Source organism: Melospiza georgiana, unplaced genomic scaffold (assembly GCF_028018845.1).
Source record: "Melospiza georgiana isolate bMelGeo1 unplaced genomic scaffold, bMelGeo1.pri scaffold_42, whole genome shotgun sequence".
Lineage (NCBI taxonomy): Eukaryota > Metazoa > Chordata > Aves > Passeriformes > Passerellidae > Melospiza > Melospiza georgiana.
Window position 1 is genome coordinate 1,703,336 of NW_026652216.1, and position 16,675 is coordinate 1,720,010.

At 49.1% G+C, this 16,675-nt stretch overlaps 1 protein-coding gene and 1 pseudogene across 1 annotated transcript; one reads left to right on the plus strand and one right to left on the minus strand.

Moving 5' to 3' along the window:
- The window catches only part of LOC131096519 (zinc finger protein 850-like), a 425,516-nt pseudogene that overhangs the window by 132,376 nt on the left and 276,465 nt on the right, over positions 1–16,675 (minus strand).
- Positions 2,464–3,348, plus strand: LOC131096522 (zinc finger protein 239-like). Its single transcript, XM_058044861.1, is given in 2 exon segments — positions 2,464–2,748; positions 2,833–3,348. Coding segments are annotated over 2 exon segments (801 nt in total).

A 16,675-nucleotide genomic window follows, 5' to 3' on the forward strand; every position in this document is an offset into this window, starting at 1 on the left:
ATTGAAAACATGCATTTGGTTACATCTTGCATTGCAACCTGAAACAGTGGGGTAATCCCTGTTCAGGGGGTGAACACCACTCCCCTTACCCAAACTGGCTCAGGTGTAAAACCCCCACCCCGGGAAGGCCACACACACAGGGGACAATGTCACACTTACCCTGCCCCAGAGGAGGTCTCTGTCCCTGTCACTCCCATTCTGTCCATCCCTTTTTCTTTCTTTCCATCTCTTTCTCTACTTCACATTTACTGTTCAAAAACATCCGCATTAGGTTTTGCCTCTTTATCACCTTAATTGATAGGCATCTCTCTAACGATTTTCTTAACCAGACTGTGACATTCTTTGGCTCAGTGAGTTCAGGCACTGTTGTCTGACCCCAAGTGCCTTTGACAACAGCATGGTTCCCTCCACTGAGGAGGTTGTGGTTCTCTCTGGAGGAACTCTTGGAAACTTGGACGCAGCTTCCTCTGAGCGACTTATGGGGGAACTGATGAGGAAAATGGCTCTTGTGGGTGGCCAGTGTAAAGAAAATATTTTGTTGTCTTTCTTCGAAAAGTTTCTTAAAATCACTGGAGGAAAGGGAGCAAATGGTACCAGTGAGATTGACAAGGTTCAATCACCCCACGGTGAGGAACACAAGGCTGCGGAAAGTCCCACAAGAAGCCCAGCTCAAGTAGCTAAATTCCCAAATAACTACTGAATTCCCAGGCTTGGGTTCTTTGCCAAATGTGAAAATCATTATTCTTTTCACCCCTGTCACCTTTGTGACAGCTACTAAGAGCTTCTCCTTCTTTTTAATAATATTTTATTGGGCTGATTTTCACTTTTTTTTTGGGACCAGCCAGCAGCTGAGTTAGAGCTGTGCAGGAACCAATGAAACTTGGAATTGCCACAGAATTGCTTCTATTTTCAGCTTGTCAGCAGGTGTTGCAGTGGCTGCGGGGCAGAGGGGTGGGAAAGGGGGGTCTGGAGTGAGAGTGGAGGAAATGCTGGGGCCGGGTGCTGAGCACAGGGCTGAGCACACAGAGATGGTTTTGTTCTTGCTGAGCTCGCACTGAGCCAAGGCCTGTCCTGCCCCTTATTCGGCCACGCTGGGGAGGGGTGGAGGGTGTGAGGGAGTTTGGGAGGGGACACAGCCAGGACAGGTGATCCCAACTGACCCCAGGGATACCCCAGACCATAGGATATCATGATCAGTGTATGAAGTGGGGGGAACAAGGAGGAAGGAGGGACATTTGAAGTGAGTGCTTTTGTCTTCCCAGGTAACACTTAGGCAGGATGGGGCCCTGTTTCACATATGGGCAGGGCCAGCACCAAAGACACAGACACCAACTTAAATTAAGGAACAGGCTAATTTAGATAATGCAAATTTGCAAAAATTTACAAAAATATCAGATAGGCAAAGCAAATAATCATTAGTAGATAATTCCAAAAGAGACGATGTTGAAATTATTATCACAGAGCTTTGCATTTCTGGCTGCAGGCTCTGGAGATTCTACCTCTGCCTTCAGTCAGGGTTGCATTCCCTATCAAATCCTGGTACCAAAAACTGCTTTCCAAGGCTGGAACATTTTCTCAGGTTTAGCTGGATGTGTATTCAATTACCTGCTGTTAAAGATGGGGCAGTTATCATCTGTTAATTGAGCAGTTTAGTTTATCTCTTCCACAAGGAATCCTCCCTCCAGGGAGAGATCTTCTTTTAATGGGCCATTGAGTGTCACTGATAAAAATTACATCATCCCATTGTGAGAAGCTCTGCCCAGAGGGAGGAGCCAAGCATTCCTACAGGGATATAACCTGAGAATGTGAACAACAGAATCAGCCTTCTCCCACAGGATTCCAAAAAGAGGAGCTTTCAGCTCCACTGGATCCCAGAGGAAGACCAGGCCAATCGACACCACCACTGGAACTTCAGAAGAAAACTCCACCCTTCTACAGGATCACTGCTCCAACAAAACCACACCTGTCACTGCAGGAGCACTGCAGCCACAATTTAACAGGACTGCTACCAACACTCTGACCCACAGGGTGTCAGGTTGTATTCTGACTCTGTAAGTAGTTCTTTAGTACTATTGCATTTGTATTTTTAATTTTCTTACTGAAGAACCATTATTCCCATTCCCATAGATTTTGCTTGAAAGCCTCTTATACTGAAAGTTATGAGGGAGGGGATTAACATTTTCATTTTCAAGGGAGGGTCCTGCCTTCCTTAGCAGACACATGTCTTTTCAAACTGACACAATGCCCTGGGACAGCAAGGAAGGTGAGGAGGAAGTCAGTGCCCCTTTCCCCTCTCTCCTGCTCCATCTCCCAGCCCAGCACAGCCCTCAGCTGCAGGACAACTCTGGTTCCAACGCCATCCTGCCAGGGACTCATTGGGGGGGATCTCCTTCCCCTTCACTGTGGCACGGAGTCAAATCCCATCCTCTCCTTGTCCTTACTCCCCTAGAAGAGGAGTTGAGGATGGAAACCAGGGAGGACAAATCCCCACAGCAGAACCTCGTGGAAGATAAGCCCTACAAGTGCTTGGAGTGTGGGAAAAGCTTCAGGAAGAATTCACACCTTATCCGCCACCAGAATATCCACACTGGTGAATAGCCCTATGAGTGTGGGGAGTGTGGAAAGGGCTTCAGCTGCAGCTCCGCCCTCATCACCCACCAACGCATCCACACTGGGGAGAGGCCCTATGAATGTACAAAGTGTCAGAAGAGGTTTCAGACCAGCTCGAATCTCCTCCTGCACCACCAGCAGATTCACTCTGAGAGGCCCTTTCACTGTCCTGACTATGGGATGGGCTTCAAGCAGAAATCCTACCTCATCACCCACCAGCTCATCCACACTGGGGAGAAGCCCTACGAGTTTGGGGAATGTGGGATGAGCTTTCACCAGAGCTCCAACCTGATCTCCCACCAGAGGACCCACACCATGGAACGGCCCTATGAGTGTGAGGAATGTGGAAAGAGGTTCAAGCAGAAGTCCCACTTGAACCACCACCAGAGGATCCACACTGGGGAAAGGCCATACAGATGTGGGGAATGTAAGATGACCTTCAGTCACAGGTCCCAACTTAACATCCACCAAATGATCCACACTGGGGAGAGGCCCTACGAGTGCCCCGAGTGTCAGAAGAGGTTTCAGACCAGCTCCCATCTGCTCCACTGCCAGCGGATTCACACCGAGAGGAGGCCCTTCCACTGCCCTGACTGCAGGAAGGGCTTCAAGCAAAAGTCTTATTTCATCACCCACCGGTGCATCCACACTGGGGAGAGGCCCTACGAGTGTCCAGAGCGTGGAAAGAGTTTGTCCATGAGCTCTCACTTGACCAGACACCAACGGAATCACCAGTAAGGGAAGCCCTGCAAAGGCTCAATTGCAGGAAGAGCTTGTTTTGCAGAGAAAAGAAGAAACCTCACAACTTTTAAAAGTTGTAAAGCCCGGTATGTTTTTATTACGACGTATTAGTGGGGGGAATGAACAACTGGCCAGTCTGAGAAGGCATAATTATGCAAACCTTTAAAGTAACATGCGTACTATGTGTACCTAAAAGCTTTTGTACAATTCGCTCAATTTGCTAAACATTCTCAAATGAGAAAGGTTACTCTGGAGGCAAATAATATAAAGATGTTAGGCTTAACATTAACAGACACTGAAATTAAGAAAGACATTAGTAAGGAGATATTAGAATAATATCTCCTTATTATTAATAATAAATAAGTGTTTTCAAGAGTATGGGTCTCTCCTGTACCAGGGAGAGAGAAAGATGCTCCCCCATAAGCATCAAGCTTAAGGAAAGAACACAACTAGTGAGAACTGAGTAGTACCCTCAAAAGGAAGATAAGGAAGGAATCAGCCCAATAACTGATAGTTCTGGATTAAGGGCTGTCAATAAGATAACACAGAATTTATACTCTGTGGTAGTAAATCCATATACTTTACTAACTTGTTTAACACCTGAACTAACCTGGTTCACTGTTTTAGGCCTAAGAGATGCCTTCTTTTGCCTCCCTATCCACGAAGCCAGCCAGAAAATTTTTGCATTCAAACACAAGCTCACATAGTCCATATGCCTGAAGGCTTCAAGATTCCCCACTCCGATTGGAGAGCAGCTTGCAAAGACCCAGAGTCCCAGGAAGCTCCACAAGAGGAAAGGAGGCTGTTGCAGTATGTGGAAGATCTTCTAGTAGCCACTCGGATGAGGGAAGCAGGAGAAGCCTGGACAGTAAGCCTTTTGAATTTCCTAGGACTCCAAGGATGAAGAGTCTCAAAGAAAAAGGCACAGGTAGTGAAACAGAAGGTAATCTACCTGGGTTAAGAAGTGAGTGTTGAGCAGCAGACTTTAAGGCAGGGAAGCCATATGCCAAACCTTGAAACCCCAGACAACGAAGGAACTCTGAACCCTCTTAGGCATGGCAGGGTAGTGCCAGCTGTGGGTTTATAATTATAGACTGTTCGTCATACCCCTCTATGCTCTTATTGCCAATGGAAACAGAGATCTCCAGTGGACAAAAGACGCCACACGGGCCTTTCACCAGCTAGAGAGTGCCCACATGTCGGCTCCAGCTTTGAAACTTCCAGATGTAAGTAAACCATTCTTTCTATTTTTCCATGCAAGGAATTGCCCAGGGAATATTGGCTCAGGACTTGGGTCCATACTGAAGGGCAGTTGCTTACTTCTCTAAGCAACTAGATGCAACAGCCAAGGGCTGGCCAGGTTGCCTCAGAGCTGTAGCAGCAGTGTGCTGAACATTCAAGAGGCACGCAAGTTTACCCTGGGACAAAAATTGACTGTGCTAGTGTCCCACACAGTGTCCGCAGCACTGGAAGTAAAGGGTGGCCACTGGCTCTCACTGCAGAGGTTTCTGAAATACCAGGCCATCATGGTAGAGCAAGATGATGTAGAGATCGTGGTGACTAATATTGTCAACCCAGCTTCTTTTCTCAGCGGAAATCAAGGAGAAGCAGTACACCATGATTGCCTAGAGACCATTGAAGCTACCTACTCCAGCCACCCAGACTTAAAGGACACTCCTTTGGATGATGCAGAGACTTGGTTCACTGACGGGGGCAACTACATTGCCAATGGGAAGCGACATGCTGGGTATGCAGTGACCACCTACAGAGAGGTAATCGAGTCTGGACCCTTACCAACAGGTACCTCTGCGCAGAAGGCTGAGATAATTGCCCTGACCCATGCCCTGGAAAGGGCAAAAGGGAGGAGAATAACCATCTATACAGAATCAAGGTATGCATTTGGAGTCATACACGCACATGGAGCCATCTGGAAGGAGAGGGGACTGCTGACCTCACAGGGAAAGAAGAGACAATCCAGCTGCTGGAAGCAGTTCAGCTACCTGAAAAAGCATATTAAGGCACACCAGAGAGTGAGCTTAAAAATGGAGGAAAGAAATGAGCTGGCGGATGGAGAGGCAAAGAAAGCAGCAAAGGGTGAGGTACAGATTTTCCTCGAAGGTAAGCCAGAATACAATAATACTAATCAAAAGAGACATACAACTGCAAGGGGTGGGCTACCATTGAAAGAGAGCTAGTAATCCCTTTCCATTTTCTTGGTTACTAGTGAAGGAAGGGCACTAGAAAACACACTAGGGCCTAACTACTTAAAAGCCTTTTATAGAGTGTGGCTCCTTTCTCGAAATGACCAAGGCTGCCAGTGATACAGAGTGCATTGAAATGAAGTGTTGACTTTGAAGCAGTAATTTCCACAGGCTTTCTAGAACACACATCTGATTGAAACAATCGTTGTATCGTTGTCAGGAATTTATATGCCACTATCACTCAGGTAAGACGACAATGTGATCCTTGCCTCCAGACTAATCCTAAAATACCCCCCGGCCAAAACTCGGTCAGACTGGGAGAGGCCATGGGCCTGTATAGCAGGGGCAAATTAACTTTTCAGAACTCCTAAGGAAAGGGGGGAATCAGTATTTACTGGTATTGATAGATACATTTTCAGGGTGGCCAGAAACATTCCCCACCAGAACTGTCAAAGCTGAAGAGGTGACCAGATTATTTTTACAAGAAATAATACCACGCTTCGGAGTTCCAGCCACAATATCCTCAGATAAAGAATCACATTTCATTTCCAAAATAGTGCAACAGATTAGTAGCCATCTTGGCATAGATTAGGAACCTCACACCCCATACCGCCCCCAATTTGCTGATTAAGCAGCAAATCATAAGACTGGGGCAAGAAGTTAATCTACCCTAGCCCAAGCTCTTCCACTAGCACTATTGCAAATTCAAACTAAACCTTGAGCTAAAGGAATGCTGAATCCTTTTGGAATGCCTTATAGAAGACCATATAGAATACAAGGGTAATGTCCAGAATGTCCATCTACATTGTGGCATTAAGCAAACAGCTCAGAGTAATTGAGAAACATGCGGCTGGAACTCGGAGCAGGGAGTTAGATAGCCTGGGGATGATGTATATGTTAAGTCTCTTACAGAGAAGACTTTGGAACCACAGTGGGAGAGACCACTGCAAGTACTTCTCACCACCTTCACTGCAATCAAAATCAAGGAGCAGAATGCCTGGATCCATCACTTTCGGGTAAAGAAGGCCCAGAAGCCCCTTGAGGAGTGACACCAAGAGACAATGAATTGAGACTAAAACTTACTCGGGCAAAATGAGTAATATTAGTTGGGATAAGTTTAGGATTATCTATTACATTGTTAATTTGGAACTGTAGAATTCTACAACGAATATCTGTACTAACCTCTTTGTCAAACGTACATGGTGAAGCGTTAAAAGACACTTATTGTCGTAGAGGTTTTCCTTAAGTAAAAGAATTTACTTATTTCCTAGGAAAGGGGGTAATGAGACGGAGTGGGGATCCATTCTGAATTAGGTGAAATGTCTGGAAGAGGTGAGGGGTCTGTTGGGCCAAAGCTGAAGGAAAAGCCTCATTCCAGAGACAACAAGGAGATGGCGAAAGAAAAACAGAAATGACCACAAGGTCAATCTGCCCCAGACCTAGAAATTCCTTTGATAAAGAAGAACTGGCGCTAAATGTCACGCAGAATCAATATGTATGAACTTATTGTGAAACTGTATGCACATGCATTTGGAAGGGGGATAAAAGAAGACTCGAGGTCTTCAGAGGTACACATGCCTTTTGGGGGTTCTTGCGTCCGGCGCACGTTGTAATAAAGGCATACCGGGCTTTACAACTTCTACAAAGTTGTGAGGTTTCTTCTTTTCTCCGCAAAGCAAGCTCCATGCCCTGCTCCAGCTCCATCCTCTGTGGGAAGATCCACGTTGGGCAGAGCCCTGGTGACTTACATTCAGTGATCTTTGCTGGGAGGACACATGGCTGGTTATCCTTTTGGTTTTGCCCAATTTCCTCTTGATTTGTTGTTATCACTTAAAAGCACCTAAAAAAGGACTAAAAAGAAAGGACTAAAAGAAATTTATCAAATATGTCGAAAGTTCCATCAGTTAACAGTTACTTGAGCAGGACTTTACAGTTTTGGGACATATTCTGGAAGATTTGTGGGGTCTTGGGGGGTTCAGGAAGTGTTCTCCATATCTTTGCACTCCACAAGTAAAGATCGATTGATCTGTCACCTCAAAATGACTCAATCCCACTGAAAACATCTCAATCCCCTCAAGCCCCCTTCAAGGGGCTCAATCCCATTACAAATTGCCTTGTTTCCACCTAAAAAAAATCAGTCCCATGCTAAAATTACTCAATTCCACAGCCTCCAGGGTGAGATGGGATTGGATACAGACTGGGAGAAGTGGGATCCAAATTTGAGGGTGTGGGATAGGGATTGTGGGGGGCTGCATGTGTGGGATGTATTTTGATAGTAAATAAAACTTTCAGAACTATTGACTTGTGTGCAATTAATTTTCCGTCAGTTCCAGTTCTGTTTTTCAGAGTGCTGCCTTCTCAGCTGATTGTGTTTGTGTTCTCCTTTCTCTCCTGCCTCTCTTTGCCTGCTCAGTTTCTCTCGCACTGTCAGGAACAGTTTGGGCAATGGCTGTGGGACTGAGGGCTGGGTGAAAAACGAGAACGGTTGTTATTCTTGTATTTACAGTCTTTTGCTACATGTCCAGTTTTCCCACAGTTATAACAGTTTCCACTGCCTTTATTACATTCTGTATTGTGGGGAAGCACATTTGCTGCAACCAGCGCTTCCATTGCACCCTGGCCGCTGGCCTTGGCTAGGCTGGAGTCATGGTCTGAGACCGCTTGGCAAATGCAAGCATCAACCATCTGAGCGACGGTCAGCTCAGGGTCAAGGGGGAGGACGTGCAGAACCTTTCTGCAGTCCATACTGGCATTACAGAAAGCTAATTTGCTAATAAATTAATCCTGGACCTTTTGATTCTCTACCTGCTTTTTCAATGCTTTCATAAGGCGATCTACAAACTTGATCAAGCTCTTGGTGAATGTTGGCAAAGGCAATGTGGGGTGCAGAAGCATCAGGTGTTTGGAGGAGGATGGACCGTGCAGCACCTTTGAGATCTTCCAGTATTGACTCGGGGGGGACTTCAGCCTGATATTGAAGTCTAGTATAGTCTCCTTCCCTGGTAATGCGGTCCATTGTGAAGTGTTGTTGCCCTTCCTTAACATAACCTTTTGGAAATTCATTAAGCTTATTCATCCAAAGTCCTTTCCACAAAATAAACTCAGCAGGTGACAATATGATTTTCATACACTGTTTTAAATTCTATGGTACCATCATGTGGGCAGAAAATGTCGTGTCCAGAAAATGGCTAAAACTGGGAGAACCCCTACCATAATCCTTTGCATCCTTAAGTAAATCCTTCATTTCCCTCTGGGGAATAGATTCCTATTGAGGTTTTGGCCCATGTTTATACTGCACAGGTGCCACCTGAATCTTGGATACCACCTCCCAGTCCCCCTCCTTTGCAGCTTTTCTCTGCATCCTCTGCCAAGAATCCTTGGGCTCATCCTCACTCTTGGATAAGCTATCGCTCTCTTCCTCTGCAGAGGAAGCAGGTCTGCTGGCAGAGGCGCAGGGCTTTTGGCTGACTGGCAACACTCTGTGTTGAAGGCCTTTGGTAGCAAAAATGGCTTCCTTCCAGTTGGCCCCATGTCCAGTTCCAGGGGTGGAACTCAATATCAAGGTGGGGCCTGTCACAGGGGAGGTACATGGAGCAAAGGAAGGAAATGGGGATGAAGGCAGGAGGGAATCTGAAATGGCCATCTCTCTAACAGGAGCATTGCCATCTTGTGATTTATAGGAAGGGGGATTAGGATCAGGGGATGAAGGAATGTGGGCAAGGGAATATCTCAGGGCAGCATGGCCACTACCACCCTGAGAAGAGGACAGAAAAGGAGGGGAGATGGCAGATGGCAGATGGCTTGTCTGTGCCGAAAGCAGACATCTCCCATCCTGTTCTCAGGGAACGTGGGTTCGGGAACGTGGCGGGAGGATTGAATAAACCAGGATAATGGGTTGGAAACATGAACTCGTTACATGATCCCATAAATTGAATGAAACAACAGATAAAATTTCCCAAATTTTAAAACCCCTTGTATTTGTAAAATATAAAGCTTTTTCCCAACAGCAACCCAAAATGGTAACTGATAGAATCAACAGAGATATCAGGAAGCTCCTCAAATAACCATGAACAAACTCCCCTCTGAAAATGAACTCCCCTCTAAATTTAAAACTCCCCAAAACTTAACAAAAACATCCTTTTCAGCTTGGGACTGATTATTTCCCATAGTTCCCCCAATAGAAGAGGGAATGCCCACCCACAGGAACAGCAAATCAAAAGCCCAAACCCCGGGGAGCTCTCTGCCCCTCAGTCACACACTCTCAGTCTCACAGACACAATCTTCAGCCAAAGTGGGGCTTATAGGGCTGTCAGAGAAGCTGGTCCCACAGATGTTGAAGGGATTGTCGATTTCTTCTTCAGTGAGATTCAGTAAAACTTGAGTCTAACTTCAGTGTTGCAGCTGATCCGAAGGGGTAGAGCTTCCAGTGATGTCTGACTGGCAGGATCACCACTGGAGACACTCACAGGGACCTCAATGAAGCCCTTGTAGCATCCAGCACTCATGAGCCCAAAGCTCACTGCTGCCTTAGAAAGCTGACAGAACAGGCAGGACGGGTTTTCATATGATCTGCTGCAAACTGGGTTTATTGGTACAGGAACAGGGTACACAGCTGAACAGGGTCCAGGGGCAAAGACAGGGTGTAGGCTGAGGGAACAGGGCCCTATATGGGGTAGTGAGGGTGGAGCTGAGGGTCAGAGTCCAATGGATATGGGGAGAAATGGTGCAGAGGAGGGGTCAGATCTCAGGTCAACCAATAGGGAAACAAGGGTGGAGGAATACAGCAAACTAGGGCCAATGGAGGGACAGAGGGAGAGGAACATTCTAGGGCTAAACAAACGTAGGCAATAGGAGTTTAACTAGGGTAATTAGGCCAATGGGCCAATGGGGTAACATAACGTGACATAAATCAGCATGTGTCTGCAAAGATCAATGGGAGAGGAAAGCATCTCACCCTAACCTGAAAGCCTACTCCTCTTATCTGGAACCAGTCCTCCATGTCTAGGGGCTTGAGACCCTCTGGGCCTCCACACATCCTCACAGCTGGCCCAGGGCAGGTCTGGACTGGTCTTGGTGGCAGCTTGGGCTTGGCACACACTTGAAGAGGGTGTCTGTTTTCAACAGGGAGCTTAGGAGTTTCAGATTGCTAAAATAAAAGAAGAAAAACCCCTCTTTGCCTGAGTGCAGCCAGTTCTCCAAGCTAAACTGACCCCAGGTGAGTGAGGAGAGACAGGATGGGGTTTGGAAATGTGGAGCAAGGCTCTCCACACTGGGTCAGATCTCAAGACACAGCTTCTCTGACCAGGCCAGACCTCCTTAGGAAAGCCCCTGGGTCTATCAGTCACAGAATGCTGCTATCATTTCTTCTCTAAAGTGAACCATACACCCTTAAAACAAGAATATGCATTTATTGGAAGCTATTTGAAATATTTTTCTGTAACAACAGAAAAAGAACTTCCTAGTGAACTGCACTACAGTTGAGGGAAGTCAAAGCAAAACCACAGCTCGTCAGGAGTGCTTGATCATAATGAGGCCCATGGTGCATTTGGAGCTGAGCCCTGGAACTTCAGAGCCTGAGAGGAGATTGCACAAACCTTTCCAGGAGTCAAAGGCGGACAAAAACCCCAAAGTTTCTTGAGGCATGAAAAGGTCTCTCTGAGGTCCATCCCCAACACAGGCTCCTCATGGACTCCTTGGAGGAGAGTATTGGTGGCCAGGATGGCATGAAATCCTCTCAGAGATTCAGTACAGAAAGGAAAATCCAAAGTACCTTAAAAACCTTGAGTATCTCAAAGTATTAATGAGCTCTACTGGGTGTCAGTACAAAGCTCTCAAGGGACTCGTTAGAGCAGATAATTGGGGCCATGACTGTACAAAGCTCTCACAGAGTTTGTATCAAAAGGGAAACACCAAGTACCTTAAAAAATCTGAAGTATCTGAAGTATTAATGAGCCCCACTGAGTGTTGTTACTGACAAAGCCTCTCCAGGGACTAATTACCGCAGAAAATTGGAGGCCATAATTGCACAAACCTCTCAGAGACTCCAAGGCAAAAGCCAAACCCAAAGTCCTTTGAAAAACCTGCAGAGAGGCTCCTGGCCCAGAGGCAGCTCCTGGCAAGGGCAGCGCTGCAGAGAGACATCTGTGCCCAGGAGCAGCTCCTGTGCACAGCCCAGCAGGGCCGGGGCACTGCCTGCAGCCACCCCGGGCACAGCACAGGGGCACAGAGGGGTTAAACTCAGCCTGGGCTGGGAGCACAGAGCAGAGCTCACTCAGGGCTCACTAGAGCAGAAATCATCCCAGGTTTGAAACAGTCATTGCCTGGCTGTGGGAAGAGAAGCTGCAGTTCCTGCAGGGATCTCCTGGAGCTGGCACATCCCACAGTTTTTACGACCTTTCAGGAGGACTCTCAGAGCTTCTGCAGGGCAGGGCTGTGGCCCCAGGGCAGGGCTGGCTTTCCCTGCTGCCCCAGCCCAGGCACAGCCCAAGGCAGCTCCTGTTGCCCGGCTCTGCTGCAGGGCTGAGCAGCCGGGGCTGCAGCCAGGGGTGCCCAGGGCTGTCGTGCAAAGCAGGGTCCTGCAGCCCAGGGCGCTGTGCTGGGGCAGGGACTCTGCTGCCTGCCAGGGACAGCTCTCAGCCAGCCCGGAGAGCTGCTCTCAGCCAGCCCGGAGAGCTGCTCCCAGCACTGGGGAGAAGCTGTGGGGGGAAGGAGCCACCCTGAGCAGGGCAGGGGCTGCTGCTGAGAGGGGCTGGGTGGGGCAGGGCTGCTCCCAGCTCCAGACCAGCCTGGGCACAGCTCTGGAGGACACTTCCCAAAGAAGGTAACTCAGGGATTGCTGTAAAGATCAGGAGCTTTCCTGAGAGCGTTTCAATTTCCTTCTTGGAGAAGGATGGGAAATTTGGGGTGATGACAAAAATATTTTTGCTTTTTATATATTTTGAATGTATTCATAGTTCTGTAAATTACTATTATATAGTTATAAAACTATAATCCTTACTCTAGTAAACTCTTAACTAACTCTATTAAACTACTATTATATACTTATCTAACCATAATCCTTAATTAGCTCTAGTAGGTTTCCTAACCTTACTCTTAGATTTTAGAACAATAGACATTTTAGACTGTCTAAATATATTCCTGAAATACAGTATAGTCTTATTATCAGGAAGAGGACCGATAGGAACATTTTTTTTATTTGATCAGAATGTGAGCAGTCACAGCAAATATTTTTGGCAAAGAAGCCTTTGGACCTAATCCAACAGGTTGTACGAGGGGTGTGTAACTAGGGAAACTGAATCTCCTATGGGATGTTCCTGTTAAATTTTCTTTATTAATCAACCTTAATAAATTGTGTAAATTAGGAGCTGGGTGTGCCCCATCCCAACTGGGACACCTGGAAGCTTCCAATGAATGTCTGGTTCTTACTTTACTGTTCTAACACTGTTGCAAGTGGGGTTTTTTTTCTCTTTGGATTATAGACAATGAGAGAAGCAGAACACGAATTTTAATCCCAGATTGACAGAACATTCTGAGTTGAAAGGGACACACAGGATCATCCAAGGAATGTTTGAACATTTACAGAGACTCCAGAATTGTAACTTTGGGTGGTCAGTCTGTCTGCTGGGAGCCTCCCAAAGGGCCCTCAGCCACTCCTCAGCCCTGGACAGCAGCAGCATCACCTCTGCAGGGCCCAGCAGGGCTCTCCTGAGCTGCCCTTGCCCAGCTGCACACAGAGCCTGCCCCAGCCAGGGCCCTGCACACAGGCAGGTTTCTGTAGGGACGGGGCCAGGGCACACAGGCTGGGATGGGCTCTGTGAGTGCTGTCAGGGACAAGGCTTCTTTCAGGAGGGAATGTCCAGGCCCAGGGAGATCCTCAGGGAAGGAGAGGGGGCAGAAGAGGGCAGTGCTGGGGGCAGGATGAGGGCACTGTTGGTGTGTGGGAGGTGCCGGGCACAGCTGGGCAGGGGAACACTGTCCTGAGTGCTCGGCTGTCTCTGCTCTGCCCTCTCAGGCACAGCAACACAACATCTTCTCTTGGTTCTGCCCTGGCCTGATATTGTCACTGCTATCTGCTGCTCTCAGGGAGGCTCTGGCATTTGCAGCAGCTGAGTCAGGCACCACCCTTGGCATTCCTGCCAGGCAGGGCTGTCCATGGGAATGGGGTGTCCAAGCTTCCCGGGCACCTGTGGGGCTGTGGGCAAAGCAGTCCATGGGAAAGGGGAATGAGCTGAGCCCCCTCCCTGAGATCCCATCATGGGCACAGCCAGGGATCTCCTTGCTGTGCCCTTCCAAGCTCTGAGCTGCCCTCCTGGGTGCAAATCTGTGCCAGAGCCTCTGGGAGCTCCCTGAATGTCCCATGGGGAAGGGCAGAGCTGCCAGAGCTGAGGAAATGCTGCTGGGTTTGCCAAGGGAGCCGTGAGTGTCCTTGGCACAAGGGGGTGCTGAGACCTTTCCCAGAGACCTTTAGAGAGGGTGAGACATTCAGGGATCCCTCTGCTCTGGGCAGGGTCTGGTTTATCCCAGGGAGACCCAGGAGTGTGATTGTGCTCTGATTGCAGCCAAAGGTGCAAAGCCAGAGCAGCTGGGAACAAGCCCATCCAGCCCCTCACCTTCCCTCAGCCACAGGGAATCCTTTGGCTCTCCCATCTCTCAGTGGCAAACTCTGAGTGCAGCAGAAATGCTGGGGATTTCTGATGTCAGAGAGCCAGGAATGATGTGTGTGTAGGAAAACAATTCCGATAATAAATTCCTGCCATCCTTTAAAAGTGGGAATGCAGATGCTACCATGCCTTTCTGCATTAGGAGTGATTCCATTGACAAATCCTGAATATCCAGCCTTGTCCCTCTGCCACATGGCCACAAACCCAGGGCAGTAGGGCAGGGATAGCTCCTTGAGGGCCCTCACGCTCAGGCCTGGCTGCTCCTGGCACACTCAGCCAGCACAACTGGAGCTCAGGGACCTGTGTGAAGGTTTTACCAGAGCAGCAACAAGGGTGGGTGAGTCCCAGTGGGACAGTCTGCAGGGAATGGCCCAGGTTTGGCTCAAAGCAGCCTCTCCTGACTTGTCATAGTCCTTTCTCCAAGAACAGGTCCCCATGTGCAGCCCCAGCAAATGTCCAACAGCAGCTCCATCAGCCAATTCCTCCTGCTAGCATTGGCAGACACGCAGCAGCTGCAGCTCCTGCACTTCTGCCTCTTGCTGGGCATCTCCCTGGCTGCCCTCCTGGCCAACGGCCTCATCATCAGCGCCGTAGCCTGCGGCCACCACCTTCACATGCCCATGTTCTTCTTCCTGCTCAACCTGGCCCTCACTGACCTGGGCTCCATCTGCACCACTGTCCCCAAAGCCATGCACAATTCCCTCTGGGACACCAGGAACATCTCCTACACAGGATGTGTTGCACAGGTTTTTCTGATTTTCTTTTTTCTTGGATCAGAGTATTTTCTCCTGACCATCATGTGCTACGACCGCTACGTGTCCATCTGCAAACCCCTGCACTACGGGACCCTCCTGGGCAGCAGAGCTTGTGCCCACATGGCAGCAGCTGCCTGGGCCAGTGGTTTTCTCTATTCACTGCTGCACACGGCCAATACATTTTCCCTGCCCCTGTGCCATGGCAATGCCCTGAGCCAGTTCTGTGAAATCCCACAGATCCTCAAGCTCTCCTGCTCAAATTCCAGCCTCAGGGAACTGGGGCTCATCACAGTTAGTGGCTGCTTGCTGTTTGTTTGTTTTGGGTTCATTGTTTTCTCCTATGTGCAGATCTTCAGGGCCATGCTGAGGATCCCCTCTGAGCAGGGACGGCACAAAGCCTTTTCCCCCTGCCTCCCTCACCTGGCTGTGGTCTCCCTGTTCCTCAGCACTGGCACAATTGCTCATCTGAAGCCCCCCTCCATGTCCTCCCCATCCCTGGATGTGGCCCTGTCAGTTCTGTACTCGGTGGTGCCTCCGGCCCTGAACCCCCTCATCTACAGCCTGAGGAACCAGGAGCTCAAGGTTGCAGTGTGGAGACTGATGACTGGATGGTATCAGGAACATTAAACTGCTGACCAATTTCTGCATATCACTTGTAATAAAAGTCATCTTTGGTATTTCTTGTTGGTTTCATCTTGGAGGTTCTTTTGCTTGGCTTTACTTAATATTGTGTCACAAGAAATGTCATTGTTTGTGCCATTTCTCATTTAATTTCTCGCCATCTTCTCCATGACTGCAGACTGTGTCAAGGAGGGGCTGTGCTCTAGATGGCTTTAGAGATGTAAATGCTCTCCCAGCAAAGTTTTCTGCAGAGATGCCCTTTTGTTGCCTTCTCTGCAGCTGCAGCAGCAATGTCTGTGTGCAGAGCTGGGGGCAGATTAGTGCTAGCACAGCAGCTGTGCCCAGCAGCAGCAGCACTTGGTGTTGCCAGTGCTGCTGCCGTGGCCCTGCCCTGCTGCCCTGGTGGTCCTGGTGTTGCTGCAGGGCCTGAGTGCTCTCAGGGCCGGGCACAGCCCTGGGGGTGGCAGTGCCGGGGCTGCAGCAGGGACAGGCCATGGGCACTGCTGGGGCAGCACTGACGCCTCAGGCCAGGGCATGGGGGCTCCAGGCTCCTTGCCCAGGCTCTCTCAAGAACACGCCCAGGCCAATGCTCAGCACAGAAAATCCCCGTGAGCAGCCCCAGGCTGGCCGTGGGCAGGCTGGAGGCAAACAGCATGGCTGGGGCTCTGCAAGGGCCCTGGGGGAGATGGGAAGGAGCAGCAGAGCAGGGGCTGATCCATCCCCAGTGCGCTGGACAGCCCAGGGCAGCGTCCCAAACCGTCCTCATGGAGCTGCCAACAACATCCCCCCTCTGCAGCCCTGGCCTCTCCCCAGGCTCACACAGGTGCCCCATCCTTGCAGGCACAGACACGGCAGCACTGGCTCAGCAGCCCCTGTTTGCATTGCACACAGCAGGTGGAAGCACCCCCATGCTGTTGGTGTGGGGACATGAACCTGAGGGAACACAAATGCCATCAGTCCCTGGGGCCAGCAAGGGCTGGGGGACACCAGGGAAACCACTCAGCTTTGTCCTGGCCTCTGCAGTCAGCCAGAAAGTTTGTTCCCATCAGCTGGGAGTTTCCTGTCCCACTGCAGATGCTGTTGCTCA